Raw genomic sequence first — 25,445 nt, forward strand, 5'->3', positions numbered from 1 at the left:
CGGGTAATTTCCGTCTATATTAAGAATTCCATGCAGCCCTTTTCTTCTTGCTTTCTGACTAGCCGGTGTTTAGGATATAACTTCGTGGCTTCCAAAATTACTACAATAAGCAATTTCCACGATGTTTTGCAAAAAGCATGCAAAGAAGAAACTCGCACGATCCTAATTGAATATTTCAACTACGAAATTTCAACTTTAAAAAACCTGCTGCAGTACTAACCTGGCATATCAGAGAGAAGAAACGTTATGTGGAAAACTGGCCGAATCGAAAACTGGCCGGCAATGATAAAGATTTTGCAGCGATAGTTATCAAATGTCAACGTTAAATGTCACCAAAAATACACAATTCTTTTGTTAGAAGAGAGTGTGGGGCCGTGGGCTAAAGAATCTCTTTCCGAAGGTGTACACTTTCTTAGCTTAGCACATGTTCAAGAGTGTGATAGAAGTCCTTTGTTGAATGGAGAAGATTAAGTTGCACATGTTGAAATATGTTTTTTTATTTTAAAAAAATAATAATTAAAACAAAATTAAAAATTAAACATAAAAAATTATAATTACATATAGTTTAATTCTAAAACATAATTAAAAATTATATATAATTAACCAAACATAATTAAAATTACACATGATTAAAAAGTTGATGAATTATATTTTTCATCCATTAATTTTAAATATGTTCGATCAAACCATTTTGAATCACATGGTGCGATTCTCAGTTCCAAAAGCATTGAACTCTATGGTAGGATCTCTTGATGGGAAAACATATGGGTGCACATATTCATAATATCGAGCTGAGAAATCATGTTCTTCGAGCATATTATCTCATTCGTTAACCACAAACATGTTATGGAAAATGATACATGTTTTTATTATATAATTTAAATCAGTTGGATCTCATGTGCGAGATAAACTTCTCTCTATATGTCAGTGTTCTTGGAGTACATCAAATATTCGTTTAACATATTTTTTCATCGATATCATGTAAAAACCCCATGTATCTACGATGTTGACGTCATTGTTGCATCTTGGTGTGTATGCCAAATATACACGTCAATACATAAATTTTTGACACAACCAGTTCTTTTTGTATGAACTTTGGTATTGTCCTACCCAAGCTATGGGATAATTCTTGCAAGCCCGGTGCATGCAATCAACGTTTCCAAGCATCCTGAGAAATCCCCTTCGAACATTTTCAGCAGTTATCCGAGCAACATTCTCATACGTCGGTTTCATCAAATATTGTCAAAAAATATACCTTGCACCCTCTACAAAAGTGTTTTAAAAAATCCTCAAAAATTTATGAACAACATCGCCTGCAAAATCACGTGTAAACAGTTGGATCGTAGCTGAAATTTTCTGAAGTTATGATAACCTGAGGTTACCAGTTGTGTCCTTCTGTTGGACAAAGTAAGACACATTGGTTTGTAAAACTTCATCAATGCTAAAAAAACAAACATCTTGTCATTCGGAATCGTTTTCGAAAATATTTCGTGTTAGATGATTCTATAGACGAAGGTAATATTTGTATAATCTCTTAGCCTAAAAACACATTCTCGATTTTTTTCTTTCCGTTTATAGCCACATACGGGGCCTTGACTTCCCCAATTAAAGCACAACGACAGTGCACTCCATGTATCTACGGGTTGGAGGTCGTCTTTTTGTCAGGAAAAATTGGTCGTCAGAGACTGTGTGTAAAATTGTGTGAAAAAAATTGAAAATTGTGTGTAAAATGAAGTTATTTTTTATTGACAAACGGTTGGGTTTTGAAAAATATAGTCATAGAGTAAATCTGTTCCACAATAATTTTCTAATCCTGAAGCAGATATTTGTAATCATCATTAGCGGTGGGCAATTGGGCCTGGTATTTGGACCCGACATAAAACCAATTGGGTTCAATTTTCGAGTTGTTATGATAATTAGTCGAGTTCGGATAGTTTTAGTTACCGGAACCCGACTAATTTATACGGGATTGGGTTCAGGTAGAAAAATTCTATCCGAATAACCCAAGCGGGTATCCGACTACTCGATTAAGAATTTTTTAAAAAAGGCTTGATCGGGTACCTGACTAGTCATAATAGTTAGGGGTGGGTATAAAAGCCCGAAAAACCGAAAAAATCGACCGAAACAAATAATTCGGTTTTATCGGTTTTTCGGTCGGTTACGGTTTTAAAATTTATGAAATTCGATTTTCGGTTTTACTCCTCAAAAAACCGAAAAAACCGAACCGAACATATAATTGTTAAGTATAGGATTTTTATGTATAATAAGTTATATTGTTAAGTATAAGACTTTTTATCTATAATGAGCCTATTAAGATTTAATCCTCAATTTTATATCCGCCGTTTTCTTTTATTTCTCACCACTCGCCATTATCGTTTACAAGACTACAACTACCAATCACCACTCGACACTCACCATATTCCACAAACCACAACACAATGCTAACCATATTATTATTTGATTATTTTGTAAGGATTTTGTGGGAATAAGCAGCGATGTTTAACTTTATGCTGGGGATGAGAATGGGTGCCAAGACCTATCAATAATTGAGAAATAATGGTTACTGTATTGTGAAAATGGGTCTTGTGGTTACTATATTGTGAAAATGGTTGCCAATACCTATAAATATATATAAGATTAAGTCTCAGAAATTAAATGTTTGACAAATACTATGATTCAGATTTTAGAGGCATAAAGTGACGTATAATTTCATTTCTTAACAAAATTTTAGCTAATCGAATATAACCGACCATATAAACCGAACCGTATTACGAAAAAACCGAACCGAACCGTGATAAAATGGTTTGGTTTTGGACTAGAGATATTCAAAACCGAAAACGAAAAACCGAACCTTTTTAGAGTAAAACCGGACCAAACCGACCGTTGTCCCACCCCTAATAATAGTCGGATCGGGATCGGGTTCGGGTATATAAAAACAATACACGACAAATCAGGTACCCGACCCGAACTTACCCAACTCGTGCCCACCCCTATTCATCGTAATAAATTTCAAATTCATCTCAATAAAGAAATCATTTCAAATACTTCTTTTATATTGAAATTCAAATTCTCCAATTCAAATGTAATATTAATATCTCGATTAATTAATAAATATAACATTGAAATTTCATTTATTCAATCCCAAAGTTTTAATCGAAATTTTGAATTCCTGTCACTCCATTCTCCTTTGTAAAACAGTAACTGTAAATTATAGACAAATAATGTTATTTTAAATATTAAAATCCACAAGTTTGATGTGATAATAAATAGGGACAAACAGATTAATATTCAATATGTCTAAACGAATAAGATACTACCTTATAGTCGGATTTTATTTTTAAAACTTATAGAATTAATTTCGTAAATGTATTTCCGACGTCGTTGATCTTCTCACCACAAGAAAACCTCAACTTTCCCGTATGAACGATTTGCAGAGTCAATCGGCATGACCCAATTTTGTGCGACGAATTTTCAATTCGATCCGATTCATTGACCGTGTAACAAGATATCTAATATTTTAATTCTAATAAATATTCTCTAGAGTTCAAGCAAATACGAATAACCGTTCAATGTTACATTAAATGTCACCTAAAATACACAATTATTTCATTCGAAGGATCCCTAAAACGCTAATTGGGCATCTAAAGTGCACCAATATGCGCATCCCAGTAAAGGGCTGTCTGTAGGTGCAAAGATTGGGCCTGGTGGCTAGTGCCCAGATGCAGGCACGTTGAACTCATAATAAGTATGTTATTACCAACAATGTATCCTAGACGAGTATTATGTAAATGGGTTACACAACCACCCAACCCATCAATAAATGTTGCATAAAAGAGTGGGAGTAGGCTAAAGAATCTCTTGCTGGAGGTGCACACTCGCTTAGCTTGGGGAAGATATGCAACGGCCTTTGGAAGGAATGCAGGGAACATCTCTTTCCTTTTTACTTCTTCTTGACAGCTACCAATCCCTGCTTCTTCCATCTTAATGCCCCCTCTCGCATCAGTTCTTTCTTGTTTCCCACGGGAAGCCTCACTTGGGGAGAAAACTATTCCAAACTATTCTGATGCATGGAAATCAAATTACACGTTGTATTGGATGGAAACTGGGTATTGTTCCTTAACTACAAACGAAAATAATCTTTACTTGGAGCAATAGTATCACACATCGGCTGTTACAAAAAATGAAAATAATCTTTACTTGGAGCAATAGCACAACACATCGGCTGTTACAAATAATGAAAACATGGGTTCCATATTTCCGCAAATTCTACCATCAGAATTCAAAGACCAACAAGCTGGTACATAAAATGCATTCCCATAGTAAGAATAAATAAGCATTTTATCAATTTATCATAGCCAGCCCTCTGCCAGCAATATCGCTAATTCCTCTGAGAGAACTAAGGATACAAGCTTCTTCACAGTGATGTCATTGCGATAGCATTTCCTCATTATGTCATCAAGGCTTCACTCGTATTAAATATTGAGCAGGACATGCTAACAGAGGATTAGAAGTTGGAATTTAACTAGCACTTTTAACAGGGTCTCTATGCAATTTAAGTAGAAACCTTGTAGCCCTTTACAAAAGATTGTAATTTTTTCGTCTCACCGACTGCAGAAAGCCACTCAGTAAGGATTTCCATGGTAACATAGTCAGGTTTGCATGCGTGTTCAGTCATCTGATCCATAAGCTCCAAAGCTTTTTCAAACCAATTCCTCTGCCAAAGGCCTTTGAAGATAGCATTATATGTTGTGGTATTTGGCTTCACCCCCTTGCCCTTCATATCATCCATCAAGGAAAGGGCAACCTCAACATCATCGCTTTTGCACTGGGCATTGATCGACATGTTGTATATAACTGTGTTAGGTGGCACCTTTAAAGATGAACCCATGTCTCTGAATATTCTCATAGCTTCGCCAAGATTATCATTCAAGCAGTATCCTTGAATCAATGCTCCATAAGTGACAACATTGGGTGTTAAACCATCTTTAATCATCTTTTTCATCAGTCTACCGGCATGCTCAAAATTCCCTTCAGCACAGAAATATGAAATTAAGGTATTGTACGTAACTCGATCAGGCTTCAATCTAGCTTGCTCCATATCTTTAATTATCTCACAAACTTTATCCATTTTTTTCTTTCGGCAAAATCCACTAAGCAGAACATTGTAACTGACAATGTCCAAGCAGAAACCTGATGCCTTCATCTTTGATACGATCAACCAGGCATCATCCATTCTTCCAGCCTGGCTAAGACCCGATATCAAGCCATAGTACGCAACAGCATCTGGAGAGCAGCCATTTCCCTGCATTTCATCGAAGAGCTTCATTGCCTTGTCAATATTGTTAGCACTGCAAAAGGCCACTATCAAGATTGTGTAAGTAATTGGATTCCCTTTCAGACCCTTCTCTTCCATATGCCTGAAAAATTCCATCGCACCACTAACTCTACCGTTTTTACACATCCCATCCAGTAAAGTATTAATCGTACTTACATTTGGCTCCACACCGGCCTCATTCATTTGCTCAAACAGTTCACGTCCCCTTTCCAGCTCACCAGCTTTACAAAATCCATCAATCAAGGAATTGTAAGTAATGGTATCCGGTGGGCACTTACCCTCCAACATCATCCTCTCCATCAACTTTAAACCCTCCTCTTGCCTCCCCACTTTACATAATCCATTGATTAATGTGTTAAAAGCAACTAAATCGGGTTCAACACCAAGTTCTCCATCTCTCATCTTCTCAAACAATTCCAATGCATCATCCACCCTCCGAAACTTACATAAATGATGAATCATGATCGCAATAGTCACAACATTGGGTCTGATCCCTTTCTCTTGCATCTCCTTCATAAACAAATTCATTTTCACATAATCCTGCTCTTTCCCCAACCCCTGTCAAAAGGGCATTGCAAGAAACAGTCCCAACATCGCACCCCATGTTTATTACCTTGTGCAGCACATCCCAAGCCTTATCACACTTCCCATTCTGACATAACTTCGTAATAATTTGTGTAAGCCAGAAAGCATTGGGGAAAATGCCATGTTCACCAAAACTGGAAACAAGCTGACAAATTTCCTCATTTATAACAATCTTCCCACTCCCTTTTCCCCCCAAAATGGAGGAGAAAACTATATCCAATGTATTGGCATTTGGCGGAATACCCGAACCCTGTTCCAGCATTCCTTCGAGCAGCTTCAAAGCTTCATCCACCCAGCCACATTTGAAATACCCATCAATAACTAAATTGAACAAGCTGGTATTTTTTGATCCTGGATCCATGGAATCGAACACCATGACCAATTCATCAAGCATTCTAGCATTTCCAAAGCACTTGATGAGGAGGGAGGCGGCGTTGATGGAAAGAGGAACATTCTGTTCTCTGGAGAGCTGGAAAAGCTCCTTAAGCTTGGAGGGAAACTTCGGATTCTGACGCATTGCATGCTCCAGAACTGCTTGGAACGCAATGGAAAGGGATTCCGATTGAAGAGACATCGTTGTGAGGTGGTTGAAGAAGCACATCGCTTTTTGGTAATTCGGCAGCTGTCGGGTGAGATTGAGGAGTGAGGCGGGAGACAGGTAGGAGAGAAGAGTGGGGAGGTTAGGGTTGGAGGGCCAATCATTAGGATCAGTAGTCTGGAGGAGAGAGTGCAGTTGGGAGATGGGAGAGGAGGTATCTGGCAGTGTTGGCGGTGGCGATTGTTGGGTCTCCGCCGAGAGATAACGTCTACCGGCGGCGGAGCGTGGAGTTCTGAGGAGCTTTAGGAGGGCCAGGGGTGTCACAGAGGCTTTCATGGCTGGGTCTGGGCAAGTGTACACCCCTTCCAGTTGAAAAACACCGCTAGCAGAGGCCCATTACTTGAGATTGCTGGCCTTCTCATTTGGGCCATTACTTGAGCTTATGGGCCATCTGATAAGACCGAGAAATTCATCTCGTATCACTTATGCTCACAGTACAGGTTGTCGAAGATGCAGAGAACGACGTCGTACTCGAGGCTGCTGGCAAGAAATCGAGGGTTTTGTTCCAAGAGTGGCGATGAGAAGATCGTAGCTTCTGTGCTGTTCGAGAGGCTTCCGGTTGTCGTCCCCAAAATCGACCCCGCTCTCTATGCATTTCAAGAGTTCTCGTGAGCATCTCTGTTATTCCTCGTTATTTCTTTTAACTTCTTTCAATAAGCGAATAACCAGCTTTTTCAATTTATTTGGAAGGCAGCTGGGGAAGATAAATGAATGCATTGCTTCTTTTGTTTCGTGGAGAAATGTGCAATTGGATATTGAATAGTCTCGGCATCAGCAACATAAGCATTTTTCTTTTTGGCTTATGTTGTTGATTGTGATTTTTTTTTAATTAAAAAAGTGGTTATTTTCTTCGTTAGTTTGTGATGCGTTGAACCCATGTCCAGGTTCCGATGGAGACAGCAATATCTCCGCGAATACCCTGAAGCTTTCTTGAAAAAATCTGATGCCAGGTAACCCCTTTTTCCGTTTCTTGTGCTTTTTGGTTGGTCGTGGTGGTGTCTATTAACAAATCCTTTGTACATTGTGATAGCTCTTCAATTGTGCCTCAATGACTAGAATGCCAGAATATGTATACTCTTTATCAATAGTAGCCGACAGGAACTAGCCCCTTGTATCTCTTATGGTCCTTCGGCTGCTGCGTTACCTCTGCATAAAGTTTAACCATCCGATACTAGATGTTTCCCTGCCAATCTGAGCATTTGGGGACAGATTTATAAGCATAAATTACATATCTCTATTTATAGCTGATCACGAAGTGGAACTTTTAGTGATTTTGATTAATCAGATAACCAATATCTATTCTTAAATCTGGGACCTGTGATAATGTTTTTGTATTTGTCCATAGAATTATGGGAAGTGGAAAGACAACCTATGCTGTAATGTGATCCAAATTTTCTACCTATCATATGTTTGACTCATGTAACCCATTATCATGCACCAATAACTATTTGATTGGACTTCCGTCTGCCTATTTTTCCGTTCTTTCATGCCTTTTTTATTATTTAACACGTGCCTCTCGGATATGGCGTCATATAAGCATCTTATTATATCCCGCAACTTATCTTCTACTGCTTTCAAGCTTACTCTATACTTTTCATGTCTGCCTGGCTGAAAAAATGCAATGAAAGAATCACGGTCTTGCCTGAAGCATTATTTCTTTATCAAATGCGGATATGTATAATTCAGTTCTTCTCTCTAGTATCCTCCACGAGCTTTGCTATTTGTGGTAACAATGTTTATATACAGGGGAAAAGGAGATTATCAAATTGACTATACCCCAGCTCCACGGATCACCGAGGCCGACAAAAATAACGATAAAAGGTATATTTATATTTTGTTATTTGACAATGAATTAGTATTCTAAAAAATGGTAGGCAGTAGGCGAGAAAAATATATAATTTTTCTTGTTTATCTTCATATTTCTTCAATAATTCTTCTATATCAGATTCAGATTCAAAATCTCATCGTCATCCGATATAAATTGATTGAAAAATAAGCCGAACAATTTTTTTTAAAAAAAATATCTAACATACATATAAATATACCACTTCAATTGAGAATTTCCTTATATGTCCTTGTTCATTTAAGTTGGCCAATTAAATTATTAGGTTATCTTAAGGGTTTTTTTTTGTAATTCATTGTCCATTTTAAATGAATTTGGACATTGATACACATTCCTCTTTATTTCTTAAATTTTATGCCAAAAAAATTATTTTTTTACATTCCTTGTTCATTTAAGTTAGCAAATTAAATTAATATGTCTTTTTAAGGGTTTTTTTTGTGATTCATTGTCCATCTTTGATAGATTTGGACATTAATTCACAATCTTCCTTATTTTCTGTAAAAAAATTATTTATTTACATTTCTTAGTCAATTTTTGTGATTCATTGTCTATCTTAAATATATTTGGACATTAATACACATTCTTCTTCTTTTTTCTTCTACATTTTAAACTAAATTTATGATATAATCTTTAGAAAAAATTTAATCAATATAATCCTTATAATAAATATGAATTATATTGATAGTTTATTATCATTTGTTATATATTACAATTTTACATATAAAATTTTTTAACTGAGTATTACATATTATTTTATTTATATATGTTTTTTACTATATATATTTATTTGAGTGGTATTATGTTAAAATTTTATTTTTCTTAAATTATTAATCACCAATATTAATTTATAAATGATTGATTCTGATATAAAATTAATTATCTATAATATGTATTCTAAAAAAACATAGAAATTAAATAAAATCCGCAATGTGTTAAAAGTTAGCAAAAGCAAAAGAGATATTTACCTTAATAACAAGTTTAATGATTTTATTTTAACATTATTATGATAATTTAGTAATTTAAGAGAATTTTATTTGATGTTTGTCTATGTGTACTCCATTTAAGTAAATTTTAGTTTTGATTTTGGTAAAATTCACTATTCTGTTAATTTTATTTTTATTATTTTTTTCATTTTGAATGATATTTGAATGAAAAATATTTTTGCTGATTTATCATTTAAGAGAACTGTATTATGTCACGGATTGAAAAATGGCATATAAATAAGTGAATATATATGATTTATTGTCATGATGTACTTTTATGTATTGTGTTTCGATATATTTAGATTGATAAATATTTATAAACATGATGTTATTCAAACGACTTTAAACATTATCTAATTCTCGTTATTATATTTTTCATTATTAGTCACCTACGTGCATCGCACGTGTACATTCCTAGTAAAATTATATATATGACTTTTGGCGGTCGTGTAGATAGTCCAGATGGTCGATTTCTTAAACAGCGCTTAGAGGCATCGCCCTTCTAAAAATCGGGGTGCTGGGCAACCGCCCAGCGCGTAGACTGTATTAGGCAACGTCTTTTAGAACACTGAATCAAGATAATATGTATGAGTAACGGTGATAAAATATTTCTTTTTTTCGCACCTTTAATTGCGTCTGCCTATTTTTGTATTAGAGAAATGCGGACATTATCAGAGCTCAGAATAAATGCATGCTGAGAAGTTGAATTTGTGTTTAACTTTGTATGTTCATAAGTCATTCTATTGACAAGAATTAACTATTTCCATGTAGGTCACTGCAAAGAGCACTTGATCGGAGACTCTATCTTCTCCTTTATGGTACCGCCTATGGTTCTACAGGGAATCCTGTCTGGCATTTTCCTGAAAAAGTTTATGAGTCTGAGCAGACATTACGCAGGGTAATTTGGCTTGCAACTTAATGTAGTTGAGTTTGGGTTGGATCATTTGATTTGAGGAACGAATTTCAAATCCATGGATTTTGGAAATTGAGCAAACAAGTGAATAGGTTTTATGAATAATTTGAAATCCTCTACCTCCAAATCATTCCATCAGAATGCAGCCTCCATTATTTGAAAATTAACACAATCCAAATGTTTGCATTGTAGTGTGCGGAATCTGCCTTGAAATCTGTGTTGGGAGATCTTTCCCAGACATATTTTGTTGGAAATGCTCCAATGGGCCATATGATCATACAACCTTTGGAGAATAATCTGGACAACCATTCTCTTAAGGTAAGTGTCCTGTTAAAATGAAGACTGCTCTAGACATGGACTCATTTAGCGTAATGTAAGTAAGCTCTCTTGTTTAATATCTCCTACATTCTTGGCAGCGATTCTTTTTTAAATCTCAAGTGATTGCCACGAACAAGTTAAATATTGGAAAATGCGAAGATTTTGTCTGGGTCACAAAGGATGAACTACTGAATTATTTTCCAGAGCATGCCGAATACCTTAACAAGATGATAATCAGCTGATGCATTTTGCCTTTTGCCTTTTGCTGTTCTGTGTTTCGAATTACTTCTTGAAATCGATTGCCGATGTAATGTGACTGCGTATTTTTCCATCTCAATCCTCTATTCATTATAGAAGGTATTGAAGATCAAGAGTTGGAATTTTGTAAGCCGAATAGAGGATTTTTAGGGAGAAGAATACCCGCAGTAGTCAATTGCAAGGCTCGATGAGGAGCCCACTGTCAAGGCTACGTACGTAGTTGTTTCGTTAAATGTGATAAATTTATTTTAGATTTTGTTCTTTCCATTAATGCTACTGCTCTCTCTTTCGAAATCAATAGTATTGGCAAGGCTTTTTTTTGTTGCCATATATGAAGTTACTCAGTGGCAAATGAAGTTTAAGTTCTAGTCATGATATTTTGTTGATTGACAGTGTTTGAACAAGAGCTTTCTCTCTTTATCACATGCATATCTTTTGTTTATATAATCTATGGCAAAATCGAACTTCCGAAGCGTCACGAAATTTTGAGTTGGTAAACACTATAAATTGCCTCTTATCTTATCACAGCAAATTGGATTGTACTTTGACTAGGGATCATGAAATTTTGAATACTAAATAAAAACATGTGAGATAATGAACGAAATTACTTCAAGCACGAGAAAATCAAATATCAAATTTCTACAAAGTTTGACTACATTAAATCCTTAACAAAAAAATTTATGCCTTACAATGGTTCAAAACGACGAGAGTATCACTTCAGTGTCTTCTTATCCGGCAGTTGTTACTCAGAATATACAGTGCCTAAGTGACTAACTTAAGTAGGAATGAATCTCTTTAATTCAACAGATTGGACAAAAGAATTGAAAGAACGAAATATGACAACTCAATCCAAAGGGTATTAACAAAAATCTATACTTCTCGAGTATTTACAGTCACAATTACATTCATTATAATACCTCGGTGGTATTCTTAAGTTCTGAAATTGTTTTCGGATGAGGTGAGAGGAACGGTGGAAAACTCCGAATCAGAAGGTTCGCGATGCAAGAAATTTCTGTGAAACGAAGGGTGCACTTGGTTTTGGTTGACGTAAGGGCTTGGTCTTGTGGTGTTTGACACAGTGGAGGAAATCCCACTATTATAATCGGTTAGATGTAAATTTGTGTCTGTGGCATTGGGACTTCCTTCGTGTTGATCTTGCTTCGATCCATTGTTAGCCCCCCTCTTTTCTTTTTCTTCATTTTCTTTAAGTAGAAAATCCACCCATAGATCTGCAAATGACTGAACAAAATTTTCCAGAAATGATTTTAGAAACTTGGTGGAAGAATAATGGAGAATCCATTAGTTGTTAAATGAAGCAATCCATGTTCACTAGAGAGCTAAGAAGTCTAGTTTTTTGGATGGAGAGTGTAGTGGGAAATGTAATTTGTTTTTGTTATCCCTATCGACCAAAATTGGAAGTTGAGAAGGCAATCTATATAATGCATTTAAACCCTTAATCAAAAGGAGAATAAAAAAACCACAAGAGAAAGGAGTGGTGAGAAAGACCTGGTCATCTGACATAGCGGTCGAAGCTTCAGCAGAGCTGCCACCCAAGATTCCCCCAACTAGTCGACCAGGAAGACCCAGCACGCCCCGGACTACACCTTTGCCAGCTCCTTGCTGAGCAATGCCTATCCTTTGCTTGTCTTCATCGGAAAATCCCAGCATGCGAACCATTAGATCGAGAACCTGAAACATTGAGTAAATACAGGTTACTGTGGATGGCAGACGGGTACTTCTTGCTCATGCATTACATAAACTGTCATTAAGTTATTCCACATATGGCAGATGGGTATGAGCTTTCAAATGAATGTGCGATTAGGTATCAATGATTCTTAGCTGAGCTAGAAGAAGATTACTCGATATATGCTGAATGATTTTTAAGTAGATTAAGTTCCTAAGTTAACCTTTCTACATCCTCCAGATCAGTTACTGTACCTCTTTGCTGTGATTCCTCTGGAAATATGTCACCAGTAATTTAATTACAATGCGCCTGCAATAAGACCATTTGTTATATTCCATAATCAAAGGAAAGTTCACAACTTTTTAGAATTTATATCAACCAGAGCTAATTCAAGTTCAAAACATTATATGATAATGAAACCGGAAATCCATGACATCTTAAAAGTAAATACATACAACACTGACAGCATAATACAAACATGATTATTTTAGAGTCGCACAATAGTCAAAACATGTTCCCAAATTTGAACAATCATGGGGAAGGCCAGTTGGAAGGACAAGCAGAAAAAGTGGGTTCCAATATTTCCCCCAATGTAGCCGCAAAACAGTGGAAAATGAAGATTATGGTCCTTCCAGTGACCCCAACATAGATAGCTTGTAAAGCAACGCCATAAAAAGCAGTTGTGACTAGAGCCACTGCCTCACAAAGAATGATCATATTTGGTCAACCTCGAATTAAAATAAATGAAAAATCAGGTCGTCTCACCTGTCAACAAGAAAATCAGAGTCCACAGACATTCGGTTTAGTCTTGTCATGCTTTGCTCGAGAGCTCGCCGCAGTTTGTCATTATCCTCCTCAAGCTTCTTAACTCTGTTATTTCTTTCCTCAACCGCTCTTTCAGCTTGCAAAAGCTTCCCTAATATCTCTTCCTTCCCCCTTTTTGATGCTTCTGTTTGTTGTTGCTCTTCCTAACAGCAGATACAGGGAAAAATGAGGGCTTAAGTTAAATTGGAAATGATAAAAAAGGACATACATCTTGTCAAGCAGCCAGATCATGATCATGGCCATGAATGAGTAAGCTAACGAACTTCAAAAAAACATGATTAAAATATCAAAGCTCCCAGTCGTGTTTCTCATTCACAATATGCGAACAACATGAAATAGAACTGTAAGATATTCAAATACATCAAGGAAAAAAATTATTTGAAAGCTTCGATACACATGCGCTGATGGCGAAAAATGTGACAAAGTTGAGAAATTACACCTTCAACATCTCGGAAAGTCGAGCTGATGCTTCTTTAGCCATGGATAATTCCTGTCCAAGACGTTCCTAAACAGAAAGTATGCACAAGTCATACACACATTCTTTTCCTTTCTCATCTAATATCAACCACGAAACAAAATTTTACCTTAGCCTCCATTTCAGCATAATACTGGCCAAGGGCAGTCTGCAGATTCAGAACTTCCATATTCTTTGTATCTATTGTGCTCCTACAGCTAGTCAATTTTCTATTAAGCTCTTCTATAATTTCCTTACACTTCTTGAGTTCATTAATATTGGACATTTTAATTTCTTCCTCACTTCCAACTGCCTGCTTCAGAGCTTTCTCCAATTGTAGTATTTGAACTCTTTGATATTCATTGGCTTCTCGCAATTCCACGATGATTTTATTGTCCTCGTCCATCTTCTCTGACTCTTCAGATTCCTGTGGATATTGTTTCCATCACTCAAAATCAAACAAGCACTTAAATCGTTGATATTGTGATAGTGAGACAACATGACACCAAAAAGAGGAGAGGAACGGCATCAGACCTTTTCCAGCAAGTGCTGCTTAAGGCGATTCAATTCTTTTACCGCTTTATCCCTTCCTCGGCGCGCTTCATTTAAATCATTCTCCAGCTTCTGCATAGACCGCACTATTTCTTCCTTGTGAGAAAATGCCTGCCGTGTATTACCTCTTAGGATAAAGGCAAAGATAGTAAAGAGCATGAATGCACACACTAGAAAAGTAGTGAAAGTAAATGCTCAAATACTAATCCCTTGAAAGAGATCTAGAAGAAATGAAGTATGGGCTATGGGCCAAATCTTAAAAGAAAAATGGAAATAGATCATAATCAACATCAGAAATGGAAAATACGACCCACCTCATTCGAGCTAGTGGAATCCTTATTTGAAGAGTCTATATTGCCAGGTATGTTTTGATGCAACAGAGAAGAATGATTTGCCTTTAAAGCCGCCTCTAGCTCATCTTTTTCTTTCTATCATGAAAAAATATATTAAATCCACAGTGCATATGAATAAACGCACACATACATGCATGAAGCATCAATAGGCACATGTATATAAAAACACACACACAAAGAGAAATGATAAGATATCGACCTTAATAACAATCTTTTCATTCTCTAAAGAGGAAATGACCATTTTCAATTTCTCTACAATGTCATTGGTTTCTTCTCTGTCAGTTCTATGCAACTCTGTTTCCAATCGTCCTATCTTTGATATCTTCCGGTTCAGCTCTTCATGCGTTTTGTTCAACTCTTTTGACATCTGTAGATGAGGAAAATTTTACCATGTCCAACGACATTGTACGAGGAATAAAAGAGTAAAAGGAGAATTCTGATGGTTTTAACTGCCTGACCTAATGGAGATAAGTCGATTGCATAAAAATAGTCGTATATCAGTATCACCAGCATAATAATCCCCAAATTTAGAAAAACATGGATAACTTCAACAAATGCTGTTGACCAACCATACTATATATATGCATAACAAACTAAAATACTTTTTCCCTTTTCCTGAACTACAAACACAAACTAGTAAAAGGATATATGATGAGATATCATCCTGTTATAAGCAACATTAACATAGCATTACTATATTAAATTTCAACAGGTATCAAACAGTTGATGCATTACCTAACTTAAAATAGCACATAATGTCGATTATATCACTAGAAGTTAGGGATTAGTATCTTTGTAATCTAGGCTATATTTAGCATGCGTATATTTTATTCTAGGTAAGTTAGCAGTTCCTAATTTTATGGTCTATCAATTAGGGCTAAACTTTAGGAGTCAGCTTTTATCCTTCCTGTCAATCTCTGTGTATATATATTCTCTTGGTTTAATCAAAAAAGTAGTAGAAGATTTCCTGATAATTTAAATCTTCATGGTATCAGAGCTACGGCTCTTCTCTCTCAAATCGCAATCTCCTCCCCTATAGCCTCATTCTCGTGTAGCCATCCTCAACCATGGTGAAACATGGCCTGGCTACCGAAACCTCAAAATCAGAAACTCTAAACCCTAGCCCCATCGAAAACAATTCCCTTGTCATCACAAGCCACAAATTAAATGGCCACAATTATCTTCAGTGGTCTAAGTCGGTTAGAATGTTTATTTGCGGTAGAGGGAAGGAGGAGTACTTGATGAGCGAGTCGGCCATCCCAGAGAAGACAGATCCAGGCTTCAAGAAGTGGAACATCGAGAATCACATGATTATGGCGTGGCTTATCAATTCTATGACAGTGGAAATTGGAGAGAATTTCCTGTTATATGAAACAGATACTCTAGCTCAGATAATACCTCAGAGCTATTCGCTGTAGAATCGGTACTATATGACATGCGGCAAGGAGATCAGCCAGTCACTCTACATTACAACGCCCTTGTCCGACAGTGGCAGCAGCTCGATGCATTTGAAAGCCATGAATGGAAGTGTGCCGAGGATGGTCAGCGATTCCTCAAAATTCAGGAGCAGAAGAGGACATTCAAGTTCTTACTAGGCCTCAACAAAGACTTAGATGAAGTCCGAGGCAGAATAGTGGGTGGAAAGCCACTCCTGAACCTGAGAGAAGCATTTGCTGAGGTTCGAAGGGAAGAGAGTAGAAAGCGGGTGATGATGGGCACTCAGAATAGCTAGGTCAGCGTAGAAGGATCTGCACTTGCATCATACGGTGCACATCCTGCCAGCCAACAGGATACTCGTTCTCAGCGCAAAACTCGACCCTACTGCGATCATTGTGCCAAGCCAGGCCATACAAAAGACACATGTTGGAAGATTCACGGGAAACCTGCTGATTGGAAGCCTTCTAGATCGTTCAATGAGCGAAATAGCCGAGCAAATTCAGCCACTTCCACGGAAGTCACTTCATTCTCAAAGGAGCAGATCGAGGCCTTACAGAAGGCATTAGCCACCACTCTAACACACCACGTTACCACGAGCCAACCTGTCAGTTTGCATGCAAATAAAGGTAACAAGTATTATGCTTTGTCTACTTGGAATACTCTATCTCGTCATTGGATTATTGACTCAGGAGCATCAGACCATATGACGGGAGACCGGTCCCTGTTTCAAGAATACCAACCGAGCCAAACCCAAGTGACCATGCGGATTGCTGACGGTTCTAAATCCCGAGTTGCCGGGATTGGAAAAATCTGCCTAACCTCAACTCTCACCCTACAATCTGTGTTGCATGTTCCGAAATTAGATTGCAACTTGTTATCAATAAATAAGTTAACATCTGATCATAATTGCTCCGCTGAATTTTTCCGAAATATGTGCATTTTTCAGGAATTGGGATCGAGGAAGATGATTGGCAGTGCTAGGGTGTGCTCAGGACTCTACTTGCTTAACTCGCCAACGGAATCCACATCAAGCCATGTCACCCTTAGTCAGCCTAATCATGAGTCAATCAAATCCAAGGTTTCAAAATCTGTTTTAGTTTCTAGAGTCAATAAGGATACTGAAGTCATGTGTTGGCACTATCGACTAGGACATCCAAGTTTTTATTATCTTGAAAAGTTATTCCCTCAATTGTTTATGAATAAAAGACCACAACATTTTCATTGTGAAATTTGTCAACTTGCAAAGCACACACGCTCAGTTTATCGAAGCATTCCTTACAATCCATCGCAACCCTTCACTTTAATCCATAGTGACATATGGGGAGCATCAAGGATAGCTAATATAAATGGTGCCAAATGGTTTGTCACTTTTATCGATGACCACACTAGGCTCACATGGGTATTTCTCATGAAAGAAAAATCAGAACTTGAAAAAGTTTTTCTAGCATTCGAAGCCATGGTTCAAACTCAGTTTATGTCAATCCGGGTACTAAAATCTGACAATGCCAGGGAATATTTCAACCTAATTCTAGGAGACTATTTCTCTAAACATGGGATAGTTCAAATCAGTTCATGTGTAAATACACCCCAACAAAATGGTATAGCCGAACGAAAAAATCGTCACCTATTAGAAGTTGCCCGATCCATTATGTTTTCAACTGGTGTCCCAAAATATTTATGGGGCGAGGCGGTGTTGACTGCTGCCTACCTTATAAATAGGATGTCATCCCGAGTCTTGAAGTTTGCTACGCCATATCAAACCCTAATCAAAGCTTATCCCCATGCAGCCATCCTATCCTCCAACTTACCAACAAAAATCTTCGGATGCTCCGCATTTGTTCACATCTATCCACACGACCGTAGCAAACTCGATCTTCAATCCACTAAGTGTGTCTTTATCGGCTATTCTTCCAATAAGAAAGGGTATAAGTGTTTTTGTCCTAGGAGTAGAAAGATCTTTAACACTATGGATGTTACTTTTCTCGAAGAGACTCCCTATTTCACCAAAACTGTTCTTCAGGGGGAGAACTCGAGGGAAGTACAACCTTGGTCTTGGGATTCTCTCCTCATTACTACACCAAATATGCCACAAAATGACTCGAATCCACCTCCTGCACTTGTTGATGACCAGGTCCAATCCCCACAACCCCAGCCAGACATACAAGTATACACCCGTCGGCCGAGACCCACTCCAAGAATAAGTGAGCCACTGACACATCCTACTGTTGAGCCGTCATCAAACTCGGTTCCGATTCCAAGCACGGAGAGCCACACACCGGAATTTCCACCTCTCGAAGAGTCCGAAGAGTTACCTATTGCTCTACGAAAAGGTACCCGGAGTTGCACAAATCATCCAATGCAGAGGTTTGTTTCCTATGGTGGTTTGTCACAGAAATACAGGGCTTACATCACAAACCTTGACACGGTACCTATTCCGGGATCAATACAAGAAGCTTTGAAGCACCATGGACTCAGGCGGTTCAAGAAGAATTGAGGGCTATGGAAAAGAATGACACGTGGACTATCACAGATTTACCTCCCGGGAAGAAAACCGTGAGTTGTAAGTGGTTATTCACCGTGAAATGCAAGGCGGATGGAAGTGTTGAACGGTTAAAGGCCCGACTAGTGGCTCGTGGATTTACTCAATCCTACGGAATTGACTATCAGGAGACATTCGCACCTGTAGCTAAACTTAACACCGTGCGAATTCTCTTGTCCGTGGCTGCGAATCTAGATTGGAAGCTGCAACAACTTGATATTAAGAATGCATTTCTTAATGGGGAATTGGAGGAAGAAGTCTACATGGAAATTCCAACCGGGCTTTCTGTCAATGAGAGTAGCAATAAGGTGTGTAAGTTGCTGAAATCGATTTATGGGCTGAAACAATCACCAAGGGTATGGTTCGGGAGGTTCTCTACTGTGGTAAAGGAACAAGGGTTTCAGCAATGTCAATCCGATCACACCCTCTTTGTCAAACGATCTACCGATCATAGAGTTGTCATCCTCATTGTCTATGTGGATGACATTATCTTGACCGGGGACTATGAAGAGGTGATTGTGAATATTAAACGGTCATTGGCTCAGTCATTTGAGGTGAAAGACCTTGGGTTGCTGCGGTATTTCTTGGGTATGGAAGTATCAAGGTCAAAGAAGGGAATTGTTTTGTCACAACGCAAACATGTCTTGGATTTACTCAGTGAGACAGGGATGCTTGGCTGTAAACCAGCAAGTACTCCCATGGAAGCTATCAAACCAAGTGGAAAAAAAGATGAAGAGATCTTGTCCGATAAAGGGAGGTATCAACGGCTCGTAGGGAGGCTTATTTATTTGTCTCATACACGGCCAGACATCGGGTTCGCAGTGAGTTATGTGAGCCAATTCATGAACTGTCCCACTCAGAAACACATGGAAGTCGTATATCGAATTCTCCGATACTTGAAGAAGTGCCCGGGTAAAGGAATCTTATTTGGGAAACACGAAGATAGAAGTGTTGTATTGTATTCCGACGCGGATTGGGCTGGAAGCCACACGGACCGAAGATCAACAACGGGGTATTGTTCATTTGTATGGGGAAATCTTGTAACTTGGAGAAGCAAGAAACAACCGGTGGTCTCCCGAAGCAGTGCAGAAGCTGAACTTAGGGCTCTAGCATTAGCTATTTGTGAAGGAATATGGATACGTCGTGTCTTGGAAGATTTGGGAATAAAACAGGAAGGATCAGTAACCCACAGATGTGACAACCAAGCTACCATTAGAATGGCGAAAGACCCGGTTCATCATGACCGTACAAAACACGTCGAAATAGACCGACATTTCATTGCCGAGAAGCTCAAGAACTCCGATGTTCAGATTCTCTACACACCTACTCGAGAGCAACTTGCAGATGTTCTCACTAAAGCCGTTCTAGGTCCTAACTTTGATGAAATATGTAACAAGTTGGGCATGTACGATATGTACTACCCAACTTGAGGGGGAGTGTCGATTATATCACTAGAAGTTAGGGATTAGTATCTTTGTAATCTAGGCTATATTTAGCATGCGTATATTTTATTCTAGGTAAGTTAGCAGTTCCTAATTTTATGGTCTATCAATTAGGACTAAACTTTAGAAAGTCACCTTTTATCCTTCCTGTCAATCTCTGTGTATATATATTCTCTTGGTTTAATCAAAAAAGTAGTAAAGATTTCCTGATAATTTAAATCTTCACATAAATTAACTCAAAAGCGCCACTGTTATAAGCAACATTAACATAGCATTACTATATTATATTTCAACAGGTATCGAACAGTTGATGCATTACCTAACTTAAAATAGCACATAAATTAACTCAAAAGCGCCACGTGACAACAAAAGTTATCGTTTAAGAAGAGAACAACTAAGGAACTCACTTCATCATTTTGCCTTTTTAATGAGCTCAGATCTTGCTGAAAAGATCCGTTCAACTTCTTCTCATCTGAGAATTGATGAAATACATCAATCAAAATATTGAAAGCTGACATGGGAGCAGAGCTGGATCTTTAAAAAGTTTAAAAATACCTTGTAACATTAATTGCAAACTTTCCAATCTGTCATGATCTTTCTCAAGTTGTATCACCAGTTGTTTCATTTGTGTTTCATGAGTTGCTTTCATCACTGTCATATTTTCTTCCATCATATTTGTGAGTTCCTAGAAGATATTAATACAGCTATTGTCAAGTCCAAACACAGTTGAAGATAGAACGTTGAAATTATCAATTGTATAATGGGACAATTTTTTTGATGAGGAACAAAATCTTCCAATTTCAATTCCACGTGCATGGAAAACAAGTCGAAAAATTCATATGCATTTAGTGAAGACAAAAATCAGAACATGGGTGAAGTAAAGATTTGGCCATTTCTTTGAAAGAAAATGACTTCTACATGCATAGAAGAATGGATGCAGACTTGTCTATCTGGAAAAGAACATTTTTCTCTTACTTCTGCATCTGTCGAAGTGGTTCCATTTCTTTGTCCATCCTGTTTTGGGACAGTACCATTGGCTTGTAAGCTTCCGGCAGACCGGATCTCCGCTGCAGCTTTATTATGGCGATTTGAAGAAAGATCGCCATCCCCCTGAAAAATTACATAAAAATCAGCTTATAGAAGGTAAATCTTCCTTTTTCAAATATGCTTAGACCAAGAAATTTGCGACAAAATGTTAAAAATTTTAACTTATTCTTTCCAACGGATCCGATGTCCAAAACATTATAATTATCAATAAAACACAATTCAGACTTGTATCAGCTTCACCATCCACGTTCCAACCCCTCATCAATATCAGCATTAGCCTCTCCACCAGTCACCTCTGCCAAGGTAATAAATCTTATATTTCAAACTCCGTGAAACTGCTTTCCATGACCAAATTGAATTCACACTTGAACCTAAAAATGTATACTAGGACTGAAGTATACACTGCCTCAAAGAATTTAGGATCCATGAAAGGCATACACTGAATACAGATTTCATAATTAACAGAATAGATTACACATTCACATCTCACATTTTCTTGATATTTAAATCCAAAACTTTATTTTACATTCATCTAAGACCAAAATCCAAATCCACTAACATATTCCTGTCTCAGCCCATATCTTAAATTTTTAGCGTACCTTATGCACTGTTTTGACTGCACTTAGAGCAGTGTTTGTAGTAAGGAGATTTTGTTTCAATGAGCCATTTTCTTCAGTCAGCCTTGAAATTCGATCCTGTAATTTAAGATCACGGCATACGAGGCCGCCACCAAGTCTGTTTATAAATTTGCTGATAAAACAGTGATAATTCATGCCAAAATTTCAGGAACATTGTGGGACCTGCTAACTGCAATTTGTCCAACTAAAATCATTTAAGACTTTTCTCATCAGCAGTTTCCAACAAAATAATGTTGATGCCAGAGATGGATTTTAAAAGTCAGAAAGTACCATAGAAAGGAAAGGAAGATATTCTTTGATTTTTATTTATTATAAAAAATTCCTTTAGTTCAACCAATTTAGCAAAAGAATTGAATGAAAGAGGGAATAACTGTAAAGGTAAAACAAACAACCTCTTTTTCCTTCAATAAAGCTGCATAATTCACTGATAAAGCTTTGATTTCTGCCTCAGATTCCTTAAGTCTTTTAATATCTGATTTGTATCGTTCAATCTGCAAGAGAAAAAATGTATCAAGGAGCATAGCTGGTCACACCAGAAGCCGGATGAAGCATAAAATTGCCCGATATAGCCAACCTTATGAAGAAAGAATTCAAGGCAAAAGTAATAACATAATCACCCCCCACCCACCTGTCTCGAAATCTAATCACAATTCGGATAAAAATATGGTGTAAAAGAATAATCCGTTAGGAAAAATCTGAAATCATTTCATGCAAGTTAGATTAGGAATAACACTATGACTGATGTTTCCTATTCGTTTCATCTCAGATCAGATTAGATACCCACTAGATGCAGATGCACAATCTGCCCATAGTCAAAAACAAAATCCATCCGTTTCAAAAACCTAATCAAGCCATTAACAACTCGTCTCATAGCCCTCTGACATGAAAATGGCAATATTGCCAAATTAAACACATCAATTACCACGCAGATTTACTGAAACATATGGTTAAAATAATCCTTGTGGCCAGTAAAAAAGCCAGTCAATCAAACCAGTTCTGCATGCCGAAGTTCGGACACAAAATGAAACAGGAATTGGCACCTTCCAACAAGCAAGAGCCGATAACTTCAACCTGAATAAATTAAACTGAAGAAAGACTCCAGTTTTACAATCACTGACACCAAAACCAACTGAATCTGAAAAAAGTAGTAATGATTAAATAGATCAAAAAATTCAATTTTGCAAAATAACATTTCTCTGGAATGAATTTTAAAAATATATACTGACTTACTAAATTCTAATCCACAGTCCACAATTCTATAACGATATTTGTTCACAGCTTAATTAGTAATGCATCAGAAGTCCTAAAAACCGAATCAGATAAAAAAAAATGTCCGAGTCACTATAAAGCATGGCTATCAGAGTCTCACCACATATGCATATAATATGTTCAAGGGCACAACTACAACTTGTATCCTAATTCTTGCAGGGACAAACCAGTGAAAAGTAATTTTCAAAGACCAAGAACGAAAATCATACTCAGGGAATTTTGAAGACACGATCTTCACGTCCAGATCATGGTAGGTTTTAGCATAGATAGACAATGCCATAAACAATCAAACCTCACCCAAAATCAAGTCGAGCACAAAAAAAATGTTTAGCTTTGTGAAACATCCTTCAATTAAGAAGTCTAAGAATCCCGCTCGACCTCTCAATAATGCGCCCATAGAAAAAAAAATCATTTCAAAATCACATTAATTGTCAGATGGAGAAAATAAAAATGAAAAACGTACATTAAACAATTCCAACTAAAAAAACAAATATAAAAAAAAATCGCCGGAGAAAAAACACTACCTCGCTAAATCGAAACGAATACAACACAAATAACTCATAAATACCTCGTGATCATAAGGTGAATCAAAGCCATTTGTGATTGGCGAATGCATCGGCGAGCTTGAACGCTTAAAATTGCGAGAAATTCGCCGCTCAAAAACTCCATTATTGTTTTCCAATCGATCCCGGGGAGGAGTATACAAGGAGAGCTCATCGTCGTCCTCCTCGTGAACATCTAGTGCAATTTTACTCAAACTTTCCTTTAAATTAGCCACAGAACTCCACATGGCATAGAATTATAAGCGGCAAAATGCCCTCCTGTATTATTCTTGCATATATATCTGAATTTTTGTCGGTGATATTGTTTCGGATTTGAACTCAAAGAGGATGGTGAAGTTTGATCGAGGGAAACACTGTTAGAAAATGAAATGAATTAATTAGATTTGGGGTTTTAATCTTGAGGTAGATCTGATAATAAAACGTGAAATAAATAGGTTGCATATCGCCAACGTTTTTTTTTTAAAAAAAAAAAAGGAACAAAAAATGATCGGGCCAGAAGATATTCACTAATCAGTAATTATCCGGGCTTAAACTTTTAAGAATTGGGCTCTATATTCCATTTCCCAGCCCATTAACATTCAACACTTGTTTTTTAGTTTTTAAATCAATAATGGTCAACTTTTATATACACGTATAACAGGTCGGAGAATTTTTGTCTAACCAAACAACTCACCCGACTCTAACCCGAGACCTCTTGGATCATGGAGCCTCGCTTATGCTACTAAAAGTCGTTTTTCCTTTTCTCATTTAGTTCATGCATCGATAAAAAAAAAAGATGTATGAATTCTCAAGAAGAGGATGTAACCTCTATGTCACATAAGGGCCTGTAGATTTTCGAAAAAAAAAATGTGTGTAGAATCTTTTACATAAACGTTGCGGCGCTCGGACACTAAGATATAATTTACCCGCTCTCTCCCTTTCCGATCTCAAAACATTTCACCGCTCCACCGAAAATTCTCTTTGTCCCTATCGTACTCCAGCTTGGAGCTATGGTAGTAGTCTCATTGGACACCCGGATCCTCACAAATGAATCGAAAGTTGGGTTTACATTGAATCACCTCATCTCTGTTGATGTTCTTTCCGATTTCAACGCATTTCACCGCTCCTCCGAAAATTCCCTCTGTCCCTACCGTACTCCAGCTTGGAGCTATGGTAGTCTCATTGGAAACCCGGATCCTCACAAATGAATCGAAAGTTAGGTTTACGTTGAATCACCTCATCTATCCTCCTGAGTATAAGTTTGGTTACAAACTTGGTTCGAACATGGGACTCACAACACTCAATTTCCAGACTAGTGTGTTGGGTAAATTGTTGCACTTCAAACCATAATTAAATAATATAATCGCTGCTAACAATTTACAATTGTATAAAAAAATTAATATCCGATTAATAATATAATATTTGGTGTATCCGATTCGATTTGGTGGGGTTTGATGTTAAGCAATTTTATTATTGAAAGTGAATTATTAATATCAAGCATTTCATCTTAAACTTAATCCATATGTTTGAAGTGTTCTCAGAAAGGTTTTGAGCTGGTAAAGTTCACCAAGATTGCTGCTTCCTGATTCAGGCACAAGATGCACCAAAGTTTGTGCTTGTAGAAGAAACTCCATAAAATTAGCTGTTATTCATCTTCCCCACATTACTGGTCGATCATTTAGCCGTTATCTAGCATTATCTTAAGCAATTTCAATCACTGATTATATGCAATCAATCATATTAGATAATTAGGAATATTTTGTAATTGATTCTTGACAGGATAAATGTTCCCAATCATCATTTGTATATATACCCAATCAAACAATTAAT

The 25,445-nt window shown here is 37.1% G+C and overlaps 3 protein-coding genes across 4 annotated transcripts; 1 reads left to right on the top strand and 2 right to left on the bottom strand.

Moving 5' to 3' along the window:
* Positions 1-4,109: 4,109 nt before the first annotated feature.
* Positions 4,110-6,808, bottom strand: LOC142546777 (uncharacterized). The gene is given in 2 exon segments (XM_075654668.1): positions 4,110-5,893; positions 5,895-6,808. Coding segments are annotated over 2 exon segments (2,241 nt in total). The 5' UTR covers positions 6,795-6,808; the 3' UTR covers positions 4,110-4,552.
* Positions 6,809-6,890: 82 nt separating this feature from the next.
* On the top strand, positions 6,891-11,219 carry LOC142546778 (uncharacterized). Its single transcript, XM_075654669.1, has 6 exons — positions 6,891-7,126; positions 7,403-7,468; positions 8,265-8,339; positions 10,116-10,242; positions 10,450-10,575; positions 10,674-11,219. Exons 1-6 carry the CDS (start codon positions 6,969-6,971, stop codon positions 10,815-10,817), a joined length of 696 nt encoding a protein of 231 aa, XP_075510784.1. The 5' UTR covers positions 6,891-6,968; the 3' UTR covers positions 10,818-11,219.
* A 429-nt stretch (positions 11,220-11,648) lies between these two features.
* On the bottom strand, positions 11,649-24,040 carry LOC142546779 (golgin candidate 4-like). Of its 2 annotated transcripts, XM_075654670.1 has the most exons (15): positions 23,642-24,040; positions 22,197-22,295; positions 21,766-21,861; positions 21,095-21,229; positions 20,675-20,804; positions 20,527-20,591; positions 14,901-15,068; positions 14,663-14,776; positions 14,331-14,459; positions 13,927-14,223; positions 13,782-13,847; positions 13,283-13,485; positions 12,772-12,826; positions 12,340-12,522; positions 11,649-12,072 (listed from the first exon to the last, which is right to left on the bottom strand). In XM_075654670.1, exons 1-15 carry the CDS (start codon positions 23,861-23,863, stop codon positions 11,764-11,766), a joined length of 2,271 nt encoding a protein of 756 aa, XP_075510785.1. In that variant the 5' UTR covers positions 23,864-24,040; the 3' UTR covers positions 11,649-11,763. The 2 variants fall into 2 exon arrangements, with proteins under 2 accessions (XP_075510785.1, XP_075510786.1); XM_075654671.1 differs by lacking the exon at positions 23,642-24,040 and having other exon boundaries at positions 21,766-21,973; positions 22,197-22,297.
* Positions 24,041-25,445: the final 1,405 nt, after the last annotated feature.

This window comes from Primulina tabacum, chromosome 5, assembly GCF_025594145.1.
Source record: "Primulina tabacum isolate GXHZ01 chromosome 5, ASM2559414v2, whole genome shotgun sequence".
Classification (NCBI taxonomy): domain Eukaryota; kingdom Viridiplantae; phylum Streptophyta; class Magnoliopsida; order Lamiales; family Gesneriaceae; genus Primulina; species Primulina tabacum.

Bases quoted from the DNA above. Each gene is read 5' to 3' on its own strand.
- LOC142546778 (XM_075654669.1), top strand. From the start codon at position 6,969: ATGCAGAGAACGACGTCGTACTCGAGGCTGCTGGCAAGAAATCGAGGG. The intron at 7,127-7,402 runs GTGAGCATCTCT...ACCCATGTCCAG, and splicing joins TATGCATTTCAAGAGTTCTC to GTTCCGATGGAGACAGCAAT. The intron at 7,469-8,264 runs GTAACCCCTTTT...GTTTATATACAG, and splicing joins TTGAAAAAATCTGATGCCAG to GGGAAAAGGAGATTATCAAA.
- LOC142546779 (XM_075654670.1), bottom strand. From the start codon at position 23,863: ATGTGGAGTTCTGTGGCTAATTTAAAGGAAAGTTTGAGTAAAATTGCA. The intron at 13,486-13,781 runs GTGTAATTTCTC...ATCTGCTGTTAG, and splicing joins GACTTTCCGAGATGTTGAAG to GAAGAGCAACAACAAACAGA. The intron at 12,827-13,282 runs GTGAGACGACCT...GTCTTATTGCAG, and splicing joins TCTGATTTTCTTGTTGACAG to GCGCATTGTAATTAAATTAC.